Source organism: Bufo gargarizans, chromosome 4, assembly GCF_014858855.1.
Source record: "Bufo gargarizans isolate SCDJY-AF-19 chromosome 4, ASM1485885v1, whole genome shotgun sequence".
NCBI classification, from domain to species: domain Eukaryota; kingdom Metazoa; phylum Chordata; class Amphibia; order Anura; family Bufonidae; genus Bufo; species Bufo gargarizans.
In genome coordinates this window covers 424,721,164-424,740,433 of record NC_058083.1, presented here as the reverse complement: position 1 = coordinate 424,740,433, position 19,270 = coordinate 424,721,164, and the positions used below count along the sequence as shown (strand labels likewise).

General features: G+C 44.6%; 1 protein-coding gene across 1 annotated transcript in view; it reads right to left on the bottom strand.

The window, feature by feature from the left end:
• ADSS2 (adenylosuccinate synthase 2) overlaps positions 1–13,152 on the bottom strand; it is a 74,297-nt gene extending 61,145 nt beyond the window's left edge. The window contains exons 1-2 of the mRNA XM_044289844.1: positions 12,800–13,152; positions 2,589–2,691 (exon numbers count right to left, since the gene is read on the bottom strand). Of these exons, the coding sequence (XP_044145779.1) occupies positions 2,589–2,691; positions 12,800–13,132 (436 nt within the window). The 5' untranslated portion in view covers positions 13,133–13,152. The remainder of the gene's footprint in view (positions 1–2,588; positions 2,692–12,799) is intronic.
• Between the last annotated feature and the right edge of the window lie 6,118 nt (positions 13,153–19,270).

Sequence of the window (19,270 nt, the reverse complement as noted above, 5' to 3'; positions counted from 1 at the left end):
AATGCAGACGGAGGCTCCGTTCAGAACGGATCCGTCTGCATTATTTTTAGCATATAACAGCTAAGTGTGAAAATAGCCTCGTACGGATCCGTCCAGACTTTCAATGTAAAGTCAATGGGGGACGGATCCGCCTGAAGATTGAGCCATATTGTGGCATCTTCAAACGGATCCGTCCCCATTGACTTACATTGTAAGTCTGGACGGATCCGCACGCCTCCGCACGGCCAGGCGGACACCCGAACGCTGCAAGCAGCGTTCAGCTGTCCGCCTGTCCGTGCGGAGGCGAGCGGAGCGGAGGCTGAACGCCGCCAGACTGATGCAGTCTGAGCGGATCCGCTCCATTCAGACTGCATCAGGGCTGGACGGCTGCGTTCGGGTCCGCTCGTGAGCTCCTTCAAACGGAGCTCACGAGCGGACCGACGAACGCTAGTGTGAAAGTAGCCTTAAAGAGTTTTCTTTATTTTCATGACTATTAAAATTGTAGATTCACACTGAAGGCATCAAAACTATTATTTTAACACATGTGGAATTATATACATAACAAAAAATTGTGAAACAACTGAAAATATGTCATATTCTAGGTTCTTCAAAGTAGCCACCTTTTGCTTTGATTACTGCTTTGCACACTCTTGGCATTCTCAAGCTTCAAGAGGTAGTCACCTGAAATGGTTTTCACTTCACAGGTGTGCCCTGTCAGGTTTAATAAGTGGGTATACTGCATATATTAAGGGTGAGAAGCAAATTCCCTTGGAATTTGCACCTGAGCCAGTAATATTTCCATTATAATATAAAATATAAAAATTAAAAAAACACGAGATAGGGTTTAAAAAAAAAAAAAAATACAAATAAACGGCCAGTCCTACTTTTAACCCTTAGGATAGGATACCGGAGTTGTTTTTTTGTTTGTTTTTCATTTTTCTTTCCCATTTTCTGTGAGTCATAACTTTTTTATATTTCCAGTCACATAGCTGTAGGAGGGCTTATTTTTTCTGGACAAGTCTTACTCTCTCTGCTTTTATCCTCAGGATAGGTCATCAATATCAGATCGGCGGGGCTCCGACACCCGGGCCCCTTGCCGATCAGCTGCTTGAAGAGGAAGCCGCGCTCCGTTCATGGTTTACCTGCTCACAGTCAACAATGCAGCGGTGATCAGGTGTAACCACAAGCAGTTACATTTCTTATACACAAACAGGAAGGAGCCGTCCCATAGATGTGAATGGGATGGCTTGTAGTTACACCTGCTTGCTGCTGAGATGCCAATGGCAAGCAGGTAAACAATGAAGAGAGAGTTGCGCTCACACAGAGCGTGGCCTTCTCTTCAACCAGCTGATCAGCAGGGGTCCTGGGTGTTGGAGCCCTGCAGATCTTATATTGATGACCTATCCCAGTGATGGCTAACCTTGGCACTCCAGCTGTGGTGAAACTATGACTCCCAGCATGCTCTATTTATTTCTATAGAGTTCTGAGAGCAGCCAAGCAAGCGGGGCATCTTGGGAGTTGTAGTTTTACCACAGCTGGAGTGCCAAGGTTAGCCATCACTGACCTATCCTGAGGATAAAAGCAAGAACAAAAAAAAAAAAAAGACTGCAATAGCACTCAGCAAAAACAAATAATCAAGTAAATACAATAGTGCCATACTCGCCTATAGAAAATATGCTAGTGCTAATGCTATGTTATAAATGTGAGATTCTTGGCAAATACATTGTACAAAATTATTTGCCAATCCGCCAATGACAAGGTGATCTCTTTAGGACAGAAACCTGCACTAAATACACCTCCATTAAATTAAGTGAATGCAGGCTCCAAATGTGCTTTCAGCCATGTCAACATTCACCTGCGCATTGAGATGTGCTGAATAACCCCTATATTTTTTTCTTTGGCATCCCAGTGATGGGTCATCAATATTAAAATCCTGGAAAACCCCTTTAAAGGGATTATCCTGGAAATAATATGGATCACCTCAGAATAGGTCATCAATATCAGATCAGCAGGGGTCGGACACCAGAGATGCACCCCCCCTCCTCGCCAATCACCTGTTAGGAGAGCCCGAGCACTGAGAACAGCTTGGCAGCCTCTTCCTAGCCCATGTGACGTCACTGTACATCAGGCACATTGCCTATTTGCAGCTCGGCCACATTGAAGCAAATGGGGCAGAGTTGTAATACCAAGCACAGTCGCTATACTATGTACGAGAGCTCCAGTGAGAGCGGCGGCTCCCTGGAACAGCCGATTGGCTGGGGTGCCTGCACCAGGAGGTTGGGGAAAGCAGGGTAATCATGAACAGCCATGACTCTTCCAACACTTGCTGCAATGATTATATAACAAGTTCCCTGCAACCACATCAAATTAGCTCACGATTGAGAAAACCACTGAAGTCAGCGTCTCTGTAGCTACTTTATGCTGCCTTCATTGAGGACAGCATAAAGCTGATGACAGCTTCCTTTTTAAGGAAGGTATAGGAGTACTACACAGCACTGAAATATATATTTAACAGAAATTGCAAGTGACCAGATTACATGTTTAAAGGCCATAAAAAATAATAATAATAAAACTGCCAGACTACTGCGAGTCCAGTAACTCCTACTCACCTATGAAGGCAGTAACTTTTGGGTTTATGATTCCACTTGGCAAAAGATGAAAATCATACTCAACAGAATCCACCACAACAGTGTGGCCTGCATTGTTTCCTCCCTATATAGAAAAGGAATACAGGTTTAGGAAATGTTTTTATTTAGGAATTTTATTTTAAGAAATGTTTTGCGCCAGATGTAGATCAACAGTGACTAATTTGTAATCTACATAATTATTTTCCATAGGTAATACGTGCACAGAACTAAATACTTTTGAACCCTTTCCTGACATGCACTATACATACATGGAGCAGTCATATATGGAATGAGCCTGCACAATAACAGCAGGTGTTAGCTGTAGCACCCATCTTGCATTCTGATTTCATAGCCCATATCAGCGATGCACTTTAATCCCTTAGTTGCCATGAGCAATAGCACCCACGCCATGTAGGAAGGGGGGCATCCCGTCACCTTATTGCCAGATCCCTTTATCCACAACACGATCGTGCAGTGCTCCAGACAAAAATTATTAACTCAAAAACTGAACATATTAGCAGCCAAATACATTTTTTTAGTAGACAAAAAGGTTAAGATGATTAAATGGAGTTTTTATGTGAAACATGGTTTTAAAGAATTTTGGTGATGTCTTTTTTTTTTTTTCTTCAATGTCACTATATAAAAAATAAAAAGATTCTGCTGATTTTTCGGACACGAAACCTAATAAAAGGCTATTCTTCCTGTACTGTACAGATCACTCTTTAACAGTCATCTAATTACCATCCCAAGGAGGATTACAATGATGGATATCACCTATTTACTGTATATAGAGAACACATGATCCATCACAGAGCATGTCTACATGTCCCATAGAAGTCAATAAGTCCCTTCAAGTTTATTGTAACTATGGGCCATGGTGGCTGCTGTTAAGCACATCTGTAAATGTTGTCACTGTTCTATTGAACTAGCTTAGGCTACTTTCACACTGGCGTTTTGGCTTTCATTTGTGAGATCCGTCATAGGTTCTCACAAGCGGTCCGAAATGGATCAGTTTTGCCCTAATGCATTCAGAATGGCTCCGCTCAGAATGCATCAGTTTGCCTACGATGAGTCTCCATTCCGCTCTGGAGGCGGACACCAAAACACTGCCTGCAGCGTTTTGTTGTCTGCTTGACAAAACTGAGCCAAACGGATCCGCCCTGGCACACAATGTAAGTCAATGTGGACGGATCCATTTTCTCTGACACAATCTGGCACAATAGAAAACAGATCTGTCTCCCATTGACTTTCAATGGAGTTCATGATGAATCCATCTTGGCTATGTTATAGATAATACAAATTGATTTGTTCATGACAAATGCATGCGGTTGTATTATAGTAACGGATCCGTTTTTTGCAGATCCATGACGGACCCACCCAAAACGCGAGTGTGAAAGTAGCCCAAGTTAAACTGCATGTTCTAGCCTCCCTGGGGAAAAAGGAGGGTGATATAGATATATATCCCCCTTTCCCCAAAGTTAGAATAAACAAAAAACATGGGCATCGCCACATCCCAAGATTCCCGAACTATTAAAATTTTAAGGGTACTTTCACACTTGCGTTAAACTTTTCCGGTATTGAGTTCCGTCCTTGCGCTCAATACCGGGGGAAAAAAATGATCAGTTTTATCCTAATGCATTCTGAATGGAGAGCAATCTGTTCAGTATGCATCAGGATGTCTTCAGTTCAGTCAGTCACTGTACAGTTTTTGGACGGAGAAAACACCAGCTCCGAAAAACTTATCCATTGAAATGCATTAATGCCCTAAGTGTTCCGGAAAAACAGATCCGGTTTTGCGGTCTGCGGCTATGTGAAAAAGATAAATACTGGATCAGTTTTTCCAGATGACAACCAGAGAGACGGATCCAATATTGCAATGCATTTGTGAGGACGCATCCGGATGTCTTAAAAGCAGGTAATTTCATATTTCAAAATACCAAATTTTGCCAAATTTGTAATATGTTCGGTCCACATCTTTTGCGGACTATCACCCGTTTAAGTGCAGATCAGATGTGGAAAAATATACATTGATGTGGATGACGCCGAGCTCTGCGACTCAGATTTAGGGCTCATGTCCACGACCGTACTTGCTCAGTGCCCGCATTGCGGACCGGAAATGGCCAGTCCGCAATATATAGGCACTCGCTGTGTGTACTCCGTATCACAGATGCGGACCCATTGACTTGAATTGGGTCCGCGTGCTGCAACATACAGCGAAATATAGAACATTTTCTATCCTTCTACGGAGGTATGGATCAAAAGCACTACGAAGCGTTTCCTTTAAAAGCTATGTACACCTTTAGCGGCAGTTTTTTATTACATTGTACAATTATTTTTTTTGGTCTTTACTAAAAATATGGAGCCATTTTTAAATAACCGTTTATGACCTCTTAGTGATTTACAGATGAGGGTTAAGTAAAGTGGAAGTAGGATGCACACAGCTAGAAAAACAGCTAACCCTTTGTGACAGAATGGCTCAATATTTTTCAATAAAGACCAGATGATTTTTAGCCCAAAATGAGTAAAATGCAAAAAAAATGCCCCCAAAGGTGTACATCGCCTTTAACCCTTAGAGGACCCTGAGATTTTCCATTTTTGCATTTTTGTTTTTCAGTCCGAACCTTCCCATAGCCTTAAACTTTTTGATTTTTATGTTCACATAGCCTTATGAGGGCTTATTTTTAGTAGGACAAGTTGTACTTTCTAATGGCGCCATTTACGGTTGCATACCATGTAGTGGGAAGCGGACAAAAAAATTTTTTGAATGGGGTAAAATTGTGAAAAAACACAATTCTGACAACGGTGTAAAAAAATAAAAACCTTACATTATGCAGTAAAATTGACTTGTTATCGCCATTCTCTAGGTCAGTACAGTTTGTAAAAACTTTTTTAATTTTTTTTAAAGTCACCCTGGGAGACTATACCTGGCAATCATTAGATTGCCCATTGTGTTCATTGATGGCTATAGCATATAATACAGTGCTGCCACCTAGTGCCCTGTAGTGACATATGCCATATTCCTCTAATACACTGAAGCCTGCTTCCGGACTGCTCTGATGCCATGGTCTCATTTGACTACGGCATCTAAAAAAGAAAATGTATGCGATCAGTTAAGTCTTATGGCACAGCCTGCTGGTCAATGTCAGTAAAGCACTGACATTAAAATCAATGCACTACAAGGATAATGCATTGCATTTTAAAAGCAAATCAAAAGATTGTGGGTTATCATCCCCTTGTGGAACTATTAAAGGTAAAAAAACATTATTAAGTTAAAAAATTGTCTATAAAATACGCTTTTAACCATTGAAAATACGCTTTCCAATTAAAAAATTGCAAAAATAAAATGTCTACCACGTTTGGTATTGCCGTGTCCATAACGGCCCGCAGTACACAAATATCATGTAAATTACCCCCTACGGTGAACTGTCAAATTTTAAAAAAATGGCAGAATTGTTAATTTATTTTTAGTCATTCAAAAAGCGCAATTTACCCCAAAATGATACCAAGGAAAACTACAAGTCGTCCCATAGAAAGAAAAATAAGAAAGTTATGGGTCTTCAAAAGCAGCGATGCAGAAAGATTTTCTTCCATTTAGGCCTCATGCACACGGCCGTTCCGTACATTGGAGACTGCAATTTGCTAACTTGCCCTTAGTTGACAACCCTACAACTGAAAGAGATGGGGCTATAAGTCACTGCCTGCCAAATACGGAGCACCGGCTCAGATAGGGGCGACCCAGTCAGAAACCTGCCCCTAGAGCAGTCCCTCACTACTGTCCCAACATGACATGTTTTGTCTCATTTAAAGACTCCTCAGGGGATTTAAGAGTGAATAATAAAACTTATGGTGTAATAAGGACAAAAATAATGAAAATGATCAAATAAAACCTGAGTAAGGTCTATACAGCCCCCTGTTTTTTTGTCGCAATGGGGGTCTGGAATTTGACCACTCAAAAATATGGCGAGCCTATGTCAGCTCATATTAAGCCCAGAGCAGGGTTAGGATACATGCACATGAAAAAAGGATATGTGACGTAGATTATTATTTTTTTTAACGGCCATCAGACGTTTGTTTTAAGACCAATGGTAGTCTATGGGGTTATTCACACTGCAATTTTTTTGACTGTCAGTGAAAAATGGACTTAAAAAAGTAGAACATGTTCTATCTTGTCCGTTTTTCATTGACAGACTGCCCCCATACAATTGAATGGGTCCACTTTTAACATCCGTTTCTCAGAAAGGCATTAGTGGAATAAACATCAGTTAAAAATGTCAGTTTTTAACAGAAGTTTTTTTTTCCACTGTCGTGTGTATGTAGCCTTACTGGTTCCGATAAACCCCAGTCTCATTTTTCAATAAAGAGGCACTCAAGGGACAATGGTCTGTCTTATGGTCTCTGGGGAAGTGTCCCCAATCTCACCCTTGTTTAAGGAGGTGGAGGGGTACTCTGCGCCAGACCTCTCTCTTAAATGCTCACCTTACTACTTCCCACCTCCCGGTTCCATGCCAGTGGAATGCACGCCGCACGTGCGCCTCCTGGATCACGTGGAATGAAGGGGGGGGGGGGGGGGGGGGGGGGGGGGGGGGGGGGGGAGTTACATGATGGCTAAGGTGGCCAGGCAGGTTGTAAGGCGACACCTCTTCAAAGCCTGGACTGCAATGATTATGATGCTGGTTCTCAGCAACTACTTACTTATAGCTCATTAGTGACACCGATGAAATCAGCATTTCTGTCACTATTTTATGCTGCCCTCAGTGAGGTCAGCATAACGTTGATCACAGGTTCCCTTTAACTAGCTCAATGCCCATGAAATTGAAGTAAACTCTTCCTTCATGGAAATTACTAACATGGCGGGCAATGGGACATTTTTTGAGTGATAAAATTCTAGACCCCCATTGCGGGAAAAAAAAAAAAAAAAAAACAGGGGGCTGTTTACACCAGTTTTTATTTGATCATTTTCATTATTTCGTCCTTATTACGTCATAAGTTTTGTTATTCACTCTTAAATCCCCTCAGGAGTCTTTAAATGAGACGAAACATGTCGTCATGTTGGGACGGTAGTGAGGGACAGCTCCAGGGATATGGCCCGTCTAGGGACAGGTTCTTGTCAGGGTCGCCCCTATCGGGGCGGGTGCTCCGTATTTGGCAGGCAGTGACTTATAGCCCCATACCTTTCAATTGTAGGGTTGTCAACTAAGGGCAAGTTAGTCCATGTCCCGCTATTTCTTATAGAACAAAGGAGACTCCTGCTCCGCTTCCTTGATGACACAACCTGAAAAAGGACGTAAAATACAATTGAGTTGAAACATATCTTTTTTTTGCAATTAGGCGTTTGTAATCATCTCTGTGATAGTGAAATTACTAATATTTATTGTTTAATTTTTTCACTTTTTCATAGTTTTTTTTCTCACCAATCACTATTATTATACCTCTATTTTAAGCAATAAGCAGTAAAAGTTATGCTTTAATATAACCAAGTCCTTATTTGGCATTTGTTTTTTTGCAGACCATACACGCAACCATTCACGTCAAAAGGGTCGCAAAAATGGAAATGACTCCGTGTGCGACAAAATAATAGAACATGTCCTATTATTGTCCGCATTACAGACATGAATAGGGCTGTTCTATTAGGGGCCCACAGTTCTGTAAAATGCACAATTTGCAAACCGCAAAACATCCAATAGTCATAAGCATGAGCCCTAAGGCTATTTTCACACTAGCGGCACAGACCTCCAGCAGGCTGTTCTGTCGGGTGAACAGCCTGTCGGATTCGCCCTGCAGCTAGCGAACGTGTGCCTCCGGACTGCCGCTTTGTCCCCATTAACTTTAATGGGGGCGGGCGGAGTTCCGGCGGAGGCACGGCAGCGCACTGCGAGAGGACATGTCGTAGTTTTATTCCGGCAGCCATTCGCCGTGCCTACACCAGAACTCCACCCCCATTATAGTCAATGGGGACGGAGCGGCAGTCCGGGGGCGGAAGTTCACTAGCGGCAGGACAAATCCGACAGGCTGTTCGCCCTACGGAACAGCCTGCCAGAGGCCCGTGCCACTAGTGTGAAAGTAGCCTTAGACTGTCAGCTTTCAAACAAGACCACAACAAAACAAACATCATTTGTACACAGTAGGATATGTTAAAGCACTCATTAGTACACAGTACGACTGGTTAATGGCTTTACTCGCTGCTCCCTGGTCCCCTGCCTGCGGCACATTATGTCCTGACTGCACACAGTGCCAGGACACGTCGTTGAGTCACAGTGCAGCGCAGCAGGAAGAGCGCACTGAATCTCTAGAGTGGCGGCACTGTCAGAAGCAGGAGAGGCAAGTTATTTTATAACTTGAGAAAATAAGAAGATGAATCCAACATTGAAGTTAACAATGTTGCGAGTTCCTTTATTCAAAATTGCACAGATCCATACAGTGACAGCATCGCCTCAGTGTTCCCATAAAGTCGTCTACGCGTTTCAAACAGACATGTTCTTAATCATGACAGTCATTCATGATTAAGAACATGTCTGTCCGAAGCGTGTAGATGACTTTATTGGAACACTGAGGCGATGCTGTCACTGTATGGATCTGTGCAATTTTGAATAAAGGAACTCGCAACGTTGTTAGCTTCAATGTTGGATTCATCTTCTTATGTTCTTAAGTTACAAGGTCTTACCAAAGTTTCCGCGCATCAAGGATAGAGGCAGCAGGTGAGCTGGATACCATCCACATTGCTAGTAAGTTGTTTTATGTCTGATCTGAGGTCTGATCAGTAATATTCTTTATTTCCTCCTCTAGAACCTAGGTGTCTCTTTTGGTATAGAAAAATACGGTAGTCATCTCATCCACTTGCACACACAAGGACAGTCGCCCATGATGCTCCCACCCCTTCCAGACACTGGCGGTGGAGGGATCAGGAGGAACAGGGATCCAGGTAAGTATATTCAATGTGATGGGCCCGGGCATATGGGGGCAGTTTATAGCCTTGGATAACCCCTTTAAAGCTCTGTGTGATAAAGTCACCATGGACTTCCAACGATCATGCTGGGAGTGCAGGTCCTTCTGCATCAAGTAAGGAGTGACTGTCCCTGCCCATACAAATTAATGTGGATGAGGTCATTTCCCTCCCCCCCCCCCCCATTTTAACTGCCTTTTTCCACTAGTATACCCGTTTTTAACTACTTTTAGGCCCCTTTCACACGAGCAAGTTTTTCGCCCGGGTGCAATGTGTGACGTGAACGTATAGCACCCGCACTGAATCCTGAATTCCTGATTAATTTATTTCAATGGGTCTGTGTACATAGGGATTTTCTTTTTCACACATAAGTTCTGCGTTGCGTGAAAAACGCAGCATGTTCTATATTCTGCGGGGGGGGGGGGTTTACGCAATCCTGGCCCCACAGAAGTGAATGGGGCTTCAGTGAAAAACGCATTGCATCCGGAAGCAAGTGCGGATGCAATGCAATGCATTTTTCACTTATGGTTGCTAAGAGATGTTGTTTGTAAACCTTCAGTTTTTTATCACACGCGCAAAAAACACATCAAAACGCATTGCACCCGCGCGGAAAAAACTGAACGCAATAGCAGACAAAACTTGCTTGCAAAATGCTGCGAGTTTCACTGAACGCACCCGGAGTCAATCCGTCACGCTCGTGTGAAAGACCTTAGACTGGTGCACTCCTGTCTAAATATTATTAAAAATGGCCCCACTGACTTCAACGTGGTCCATACGAAAACTGACAAATATAGAAAGTATAGGACGGAGAAGGCACATAACTGAGCCAAACCGAGCCCTTAGGACCCCATAGACTATAAGGGGGAAGATTATTTTGAAGTAGAGACAAAAGTCCTGCATCCACAACTTTTGACTCCGCTTCAAAATCATCTTCTGAGTGGAAATATAACGGACCCCATTATAGTCTATGGCAGTGTTGGCGAACCTATGGCACGGGTGCCACATGTGGGCACCCGCACCTTTGAAAAAGTCTTTGGTGTACTAATATGCCTTAGATTTTTCCTGTCCTTCATCAGCGCAGTGCGTACTATGAGAGGCACAGGCAGTGCATTGAATGTAGGCAGGCTGTTATAACTAAATGATACATGGAAGATATACTATATTGCTAGTCAGGTTAAATTGCTGGCTTGGCACTTGGCGATATAAATAAGTGGGCTTTGGGTTTCAGTTTGGGCACTCGGTCTCTAAAAGGTTCACCATCACTGGTCTATGGGGTGCTTAGGCTCTGTTTTGGCTCAGTTATGTGCCGAGTCCGTCCTTTCCATTCTCCTGCTCCTAAACGGAGCAGGAGAACGGAAAGGCTGAACGGTGATGTGAACGAAGCCTTAAACAGCTGCTATTCACTAGAGGTTAAAAACTAAAAATGACCATGTGTACAGCCCCAATTACTTAGATTGAGCTAAAACCTTTTGGCCATATTTCACTGCTGTGTAAATGTGGGCTTAAGGGGTTAATAATACGCTCTCCTTTTATAATCCACTCCCGATTTTGGTTTCAAAAACTGCATAAAAAAAATAACTGTATGGCAGCCCCCTTAGGCCCCACCTGCTCACGTTGTGGAATACATGAGGTTTTTCCACATGGTATTACAGTACCATGGAGCACCGACCTGTTCTAACAGCTGATAGGGAGGGGTCCAGGATGACAGACCACCACCAATCTAATATATTGATGACCTATCCAGATGGGTCATCAATATAAGTTCCAGGATTATTCTTGTCCACAATATGGACCAGAACAGGCCACGTTAAACAGCCACATGGATGCGAAAGAAAAACATTAGGAATGAGTAAACTTGTGTTTTCAGGTTCGGCGCATCTAACTTGGTTATTGCAGGCCTTTCTGTCCAACTGCAAAGGCTAAGGCTGGGTTCACACCTGAGCGTATTCGATAAGCGCTTTTTACAGGCGTTTTAATTGGGCATTTGAGGCGTTTTTGTATTTTGGAAACGCGCGTTTGTGTGATTAACCACAGAGGCATCCAATGAAAAACTGCCACAATACACACACAACAATACGCCCAAAAGAAGCTCCTGTACGTCTTGATAGGGGCTTAGCCTGAATGGGCTCTGCACCTCATGGTGCCATTGAGACATAGGTTGCTAGGGGCTTGGGTTTTCTGCCCTTTCCCCTGTTCTGTTTCCCTGTGTTTTTATCTTCCCCAGGTGATGTGAGCCAGCTGGATACCGGGCAGCTTCAGGATTGGTCAGTGGGGCTGAGGGGCCAGTGATTGTTATTGGTTAAGTCGGTTGCTGTCTGGTTGCTGGGCCCTGTTCTAATTTTATCTAGGTCCTGGATTGGTTGGTGGAGCGGTTCGGCGGGAAGTCTTCCTATTTAAGAAGGTATCGTACCTGAGGAGTTCAGTCGTCGTGTCAAGATCAGAGAAGAGGCTTGTCCCGCCCACCCTCCCTGAACGTTTTGTCGCGGTCTTTGTTTCTTTGAGGGGGGGTTAGTCGCTCAGAATTCTGGGTGGATTTAAATTAATTCAGTAAATGGACTTGAATATTATTAATTTGGTTTTATATTGGTTTTAATGGTTGAGTTATGTAACCCCTAATAATTTAATAAAGACCGCGGCCTTTTCATCCATTTGGTGTGTTTGTGTATTATTAAATTTGTTTTAAGGTTATTGTTTAATATGGCACCGTAGGGCGTTTTACAGCGCGTTCGTACGCGCTGTAAAACGCTCAGGTGTGAACCTAGCCTAAAGCTCATTTTTGGGACACCAGTTTGGATTTTACAGGTCATTAACATGAAGGCCCAGGGAAAAGGCCAGATGCCCTTGACTGCCATGCACCCGGTAGTTGCAACATACAGTACAGTAAGGTGGAAGAGGAAGTCATGGCCTTCCAGCAGCATTCATGCACTGACTGGTCAGAACGCCATTAGGAGTTACAAGCAAACCAGACGTGGAACACACCTATCCTGTGACAGGGATGGAGGAGCACACGGACGGTATACCATTTGGCGCGTAGTTAATGGCGCCCACGTGTCACCGCAGGGCGACATTCCATCCCCGTACAGCGCTGGATCAGGAGTTACTAATGATCTCAATCGTATTTCCGTGCCATGTTCAAGCAATGACTGCTGCAGGCCAGCGCTGCTACACGCCGTGCAATGACTGCTGCAGGCCAGCGCTGCTACACGCCGTGCAATGACTGCTGCAGCCCGCCCTTCCCAGGCCCTCAGCTCACCTGACAGCGGCATACGATGTCTGCGTCCTGTGCCAACAGATCCACCACTTTGCCCTTCCCTTCATCGCCCCACTGAGCGCCCAACACCACAGTCACTTTGTTCGGCTCTGCCACAAGATTTCCGGGGACAGGCGTGCTCTCTCCGTTAGACATGATGGCTGTCTGCGTCAGTCTGCTGCCCAGAGACATAATACCTTGGGAGCATATAACAAGGAGGAAATGTCTAAAACACGGCAGAGTTATACTGAAATCTCGTCCGGCTTTTCGTAACTTATCCACCAGATAGGAAGGAAGGGAAAAATACGGTAACCCTTTGAGTACCTCCTTCCGCATGTAAGTTGCAGATGGCGGGATTTGGCTTTATTTAGCGCCATCTGCTGTTACTCAGAGTAAACTGCTCAAAGAGAAAGGAAGGCAGACCAGGGTGCTGCAAACATGTGAATCATCCGTGCCAGGGTCGCAACAGACGCATGTAAAAATGTGCACTAGCGAAAACATATTTTTAGATAAATACGTTTTATTTTCGTAAAAAAATAATAATAATAATAATAATTAAACTTGCATAGTTCCCACATATAATGCTGCTAACACATAAGCAAGGGCCAGAGCAAGGATTTTTGGCACCCCTCATGTCACTCACTGACTGACAGACCCACACGCACTGAATGACGTACACACACTCACTGACAGAGACAACACGCACTGAATGACGTACACACACACTCACTGACAGACACACATACACTCACTTACAGACACTCACTGACAGACATACACCTACTCACTGGCAGACAAACACATACTCACTGACAGACACACAGACACTTACTGACCAACAGACATCCACACTCACTGACAAACATACACACAGACACTGACCGACAGACATCCACACTCACTGACATACACTCACTCACTGACATACACACACAGACACTCAATGACAGACTCACATACATTTACTGACAGAAAGACAGACATACATACACTCACTGACATAAATACACAGGCAGACACTCAGTCTAAGGCCGAATGCACACGGCCGTGAGCGGTCCATGGTAACATGGGCTGGATTCCTGCTGAGAGCAGGAGCGCACGGGTGCCCATGTTACCACGGACCGCTCATGGCCGTGTGCATTCGGCCAAACACTGAAACACTCACCTCCCTGGGGTCCAGTGTGGTGCAGCTCCTCAGGCCTCCAGTGCACCGTTTAGTATGCCGGGGCCGGAATGACGTCATATTCCGGCATCACAGAGGGCGCGCGAGGGAGGAGTGGGGAGCTGCTAGAACAGCCTCCCTTGCCCCCGCCTCCTCTCCTCCGGTAATTTACTGGCAGAGCAGGCACTTGCCATCAGGGTATGCAGATGCCTGCTCTGCCATATTTAACCACTTCAACCCCCCTAGCTGAAACCCCCTTCATGACCAGGCCACTTTTTACACTTCGGCACTACACTACTTTCACCGTTTATCGCTCGGTCATGCAACTTACCACCCAAATGAATTTTACCTCCTTTTCTTCTCACTAATGGAGCTTTCATTTGGTGGTATTTTATTGCTGCTGACATTTTTACTTTTTTTGTTATAAATCAAAATTTAACGATTTTTTTGCAAAAAAATTACATTTTTCACTTTCAGCTGTAAAATTTTGCAAAAAAAACGACATCCATATATAAATCTTTCGCCAAATTTATTGTTCTACATGTCTTTCATAAAAAAAAAATGTTTGGGCAAAAAAAAAAAAATGGTTTGGGTAAAAGTTATAGCGTTTACACACTATGGTACAAAAATGTGAATTTCCGCTTTTTGAAACAGCTCTGACTTTCTGAGCACCTGTCATGATTCCTGAGGTTCTACAATGCCCAAACAGTAGAAAAACCCCACAAATGACCCCATTTCGGAAAGTAGACACCCTAAGGTATTCGCTGATGGGCATAGTGAGTTCATAGAACTTTTTATTTTTTGTCACAAGTTAGCGGAAAATGATGATTATTATTATTATTTTTTCCTTACAAAGTCTCATATTCCACTAACTTGCGACAAAAAATAAAAAATTCTAGGAACTCGCCATGCCCCTCACGGAATACCTTGGGGTGTCTTCTTTCCAAAATGGGGTCACTTGTGGCGTAGTTATACTGCCCTGGCAATTTAGGGGCCCTAATGTGTGAGAAGTACTTTGCAATCAAAATGTGTAAAAAATGGCCTGCGAAATCCGAAAGGTGCACTTTGGAATATGTGCCCCTTTGCCCACCTAGGCAGCAAAAAAGTGTCACACATCTGGTATCGCCGTACTCAGGAGAAGTTGGGGGATGTGTTTTGGGGTGTCATTTTACATATACCCATGCTGGGTGAGATAAATATCTTGGTCAAATGCCAACTTTGTATAAAAAAATTGGAAAAGTTGTCTTTTGCCAGGATATTTCTCTCACCCAGCATGGGTATATGTAAAATGACACCCCAAAACACATTCCCCAACTTCTCCTGAGTACGGCGATACCAGATGTGTGACACTTTTTTGCAGCCTAGATGAGCAAAGGTGCCCAAATTCCTTTTAGGAGGGCATTTTTAGACATTTGGATCCCAGACTTCTTCTCACGCTTTAGGGCCCCTAAAAAGCCAGGGTAGTATAAATACCCCACATGTGACCCAACTTTGGAAAGAAGACACCCCAAGGTATCCAATGAGGAGAATGGCAAGTTCATAGAATTTTTTTTTTTCGCATAAGTTAGCGGAAATTGATTTTTTTTTTTTTGTTTTTTCTCACAAAGTCTCACTTTCCGCTAACTTAGGACAAAAATTTAAATCTTTCATGGACTCAATATGCCCCTCAGCGAATACCTTGGGGTGTCTTCTTTCCAAAATGGGGTCAGTTGTGGGGTGTTTGTACTGCCCTGGCATTTGAGGGTCTCCGCAATCATTACATGTATGGCCAGCATTAGGAGTTTCTGCTATTCTCCTTATATTGAGCATACAGGTAATGAGATTTTTTTTTCCGTTCAGCCTCTGGGCTGAAAGAAAAAAATGAACGGCACAGATTTCTTCATTCGCATCGATCAATGTGGATGAAAAAATCTCTGCCAAAAAAAAAAAGGAGGGGAAAGGCGTCTGCCAGGACATAGGAGCTCCGCCCAACATCCATACCCACTTAGCTCGTATGCCCTGGCAAACCAGATTTCTCCATTCACATCAATCGATGTGGATGAATAAATCATTGCCGGGATTTTTATTTTTTATTTTTATATACAAAGTGTTTGCCAAAGCAAAGGAACGCCGCCTCCTCCTCAGCTCGTATGCCTTGGCAAACGTATCTGTTACTGCAGAGGAGAAATCCCGTCTTGCAGCGCCTCATACACCGACTTGCGTGTAATCTGACAGCAGCGCAATGCTTCTGTCAGAATGCACATCAGTGCTGCAGCTAGTCGATCGGTTGGTCCACCTGGAAGGTAAAAAAAAAAAAAAACAGGCCGCAACGCAATAATTTTATTAACTTTGGAACAGAATATATAAACTTTAACTTTTTTAACTGAACATTAACCTTTTTGCTTACTGGTGTTGTTTTTTTTTTTTTACCTTTATAGAACAAACCTCTCCTTCCCCATGGGTCAATGTGCAAAGCGCAAATCGCCCAAAGATGTGGCGAAGTGCGTTATGCACTTTGTCCCAGGTGAAAGGAGACGTTTGCAGCAGCTGTGTGAGTGAATGGGCCCTAATAGCCCTGTGTGCCTGTCCTGGTGAGATGATCCCTATGCTAATAGTGTACCTGTGAGTGGTACTTCCAGAAACACTCTCCAAAGCATAGGGCAGGGTGGTCAGGACAGTCAGGACAGAAATAGCGGGTGTCACGCCTCATTCCACTCCTGCTACAGACACGACATCTTTTTCGGGGTGACGGTTGGGTTGAGGTACCAGGAACGACATTGGGGAAATGTCGCTTGTGTAGACGGCTAACTACACTGGTGGATGGGGCCACGGAACCTCCTGGGTACAGGAGGTTCTCGATGATCTCTTCCTGAAATTTGAGGAAGGATCCAGTTCTTCCAGCCTTACTGTAGAGAACAAAACTATTATACAGAGCCAATTGAATTAAATATACAGACACCTTCTTATACCAGCGTCTGGTTCTGCGGGAAACTAAATACGGAGACAACATCTGGTCATTGAAGTCCACCCCTCCCATGTGAAGGTTATAGTCGTGGACTGAGAGGGGCTTTTCAATGACACGGGTTGCTCGCTCAATTTGTATTGTTGTGTCTGCGTGAATGGAGGAGAGCATGTAAACGTCACGCTTGTCTCTCCATTTCACCGCGAGCAGTTCTTCGTTACACAGTGCGGCCCTCTGCCCCCTTGCAAGATGGGTGGTAACGAGCCGTTGGGGGAAGCCCGCGCGACTAGTTCGCGCGGTACCACAGGCGCCAATCCGTTCTAGAAACAAATGCCTAAAGAGGGCCACACTTGTGTAAAAATTGTCCACATAAAGATGGTACCCCTTGCCGAATAAGGGTGACACCAAGTCCCAAACTGTCTTCCCACTGCTCCCCAGGTAGTCAGGGCAACCGACCGGCTCCAGGGTCTGATCTTTTCCCTCATAGATCCGAAATTTGTGGGTATAGCCTGTGGCCCTTTCACAGAGCTTATACAATGTGACCCCATACCGGGCGCGCTTGCTTGGGATGTATTGTTTGAAGCCAAGGCGCCTGGTAAAATGTATCAGGGACTCGTCTACGCAGATGTTTTGCTCTGGGGTATACAAATCTGCAAATTTCAGGTTGAAATGGTCTATGAGGGCCGGAATTTTGTGGAGCCGGTCAAAAGCAGGGTGGCCTCTGGGACGGGAGGCGGTGTTGTCGCTAAAGTGCAGGAAACGCAGGATGGCCTCAAAACGTGCCCTGGACATAGCAGCAGAGAACATGGGCATGTGATGAATTGGGTTCGTGGACCAATATGACCGCAATTCATGCTTTTTAGTTAGACCCATGTTGAGGAGGAGGCCCAGAAAAGTTTTAATTTCGGAAACTTGGACTGGTTTCCACCAGAAAGGCTGGGCATAAAAGCTTCCCGGGTTAGCGGTTATAAATTGTGTGGCATACCTGTTTGTTTCGGCCACAACTATGTCTAAGAGCTCCGCAGTCAAGAACAGCTCAAAAAATCCCAGGGCCGAACCGATCTGAGCTGTCTCAACCCGAACTCCAGACTGGGCAGTGAAAGGGAAAACTACAGGTGCGGCTGAAGTTGGGGACTGCCAATCAGGGTTTGCCAGCACCTCTGGGATTCTAGGGGCTCTACGGGCACGTCTTTGCGGTGGCTGCGACGGGGTCACTACTGCTCGTGCCACCGTACCAGCTTCAACTGCCCTTCTGGTGCTCGCTACTTCACCATGTTCTAGAGCAGTGCTGGTACTAGGTCCAGGGAGGGCTGGGCTGCTGGTGTATGCCTCACCACGTAATCCGACAGCACCAGCCCCACTCTGCTGCTCTTGAAGCGGATCCTGCGCAACCTGTGGTCTAGCGACACGGGGCCGGGTACGCCTGGTGCTATCAGGGACCTCAGCTTCCTCGTCCGAACTTTGGGTCAGAGAGCCACTGCTTTCTACAGGTTCGTATTCTGACCCGCTGGATTCATCAGATGAGGGTTCCCATTCCTCATCCGACTGGGTCAGAAGCCTGTAGGCCTCTTCAGAAGAATACCCCCTGTTTGACATTTTGGGCAACTAAATTTAGGGGTATTCCCTGAGACTACCCAAGAAAAAAAAGCAAGCCTGTCTTACAAAGGGGAGGCTAGCGAAGTACCGGAGGCCGCTGCGGTTGATAAAAAATATCAAAACTGATTTTTTTTATCGCCGCAGCGCATGTATAGTGATTGTGCAGTGATAAAAAAAAAAAAAAATGTCACTGCGGTGGGGCGGGCGTGGGTGAACGCACGTGTGGGCGACCGATCAGGCCTGATCGGGCAAACACTGCGTTTTGGGTGGAGGGCGAACCTAAAGTGACACTAATACAATTATAGATCTGACCGTGATCAGTTTTGATCACTTCCAGATACTATAAAAGTACAAATGCTGATTAGCGATACGCTAATCAGCGAATCAGTGACTGCGGTGCGGTGGGCTGGGCGCTAACCGATCCCTAAACTACCTAACCAAGGGGCCTAAACTATACCTAAAACCTAACGGTCAATACCAGTGAAAAAAAAAAGTGACAGTTTACACTGATCACTTTTTTCCTTTCACTAGTGATTGACAAAGGGGTGATCAAAGGGTTAATTGGGGTTCAGGGGGGTGATCTGGGGCTAGTATGAGGTGTTTGGTGTACTCACTGTGTAGCCTGCTCCTCTGCTGGATCCAACCGACGAAAAGAACCAGCAGAGGAGCAGGCAGCCATATAACAGATCATATTTACACATTTTTTAAAAATCATCAGCTTGCCAGCCGCGATCATTGGCTGGCAAGCTGATGACGATTTACTCCTTGACGAAAT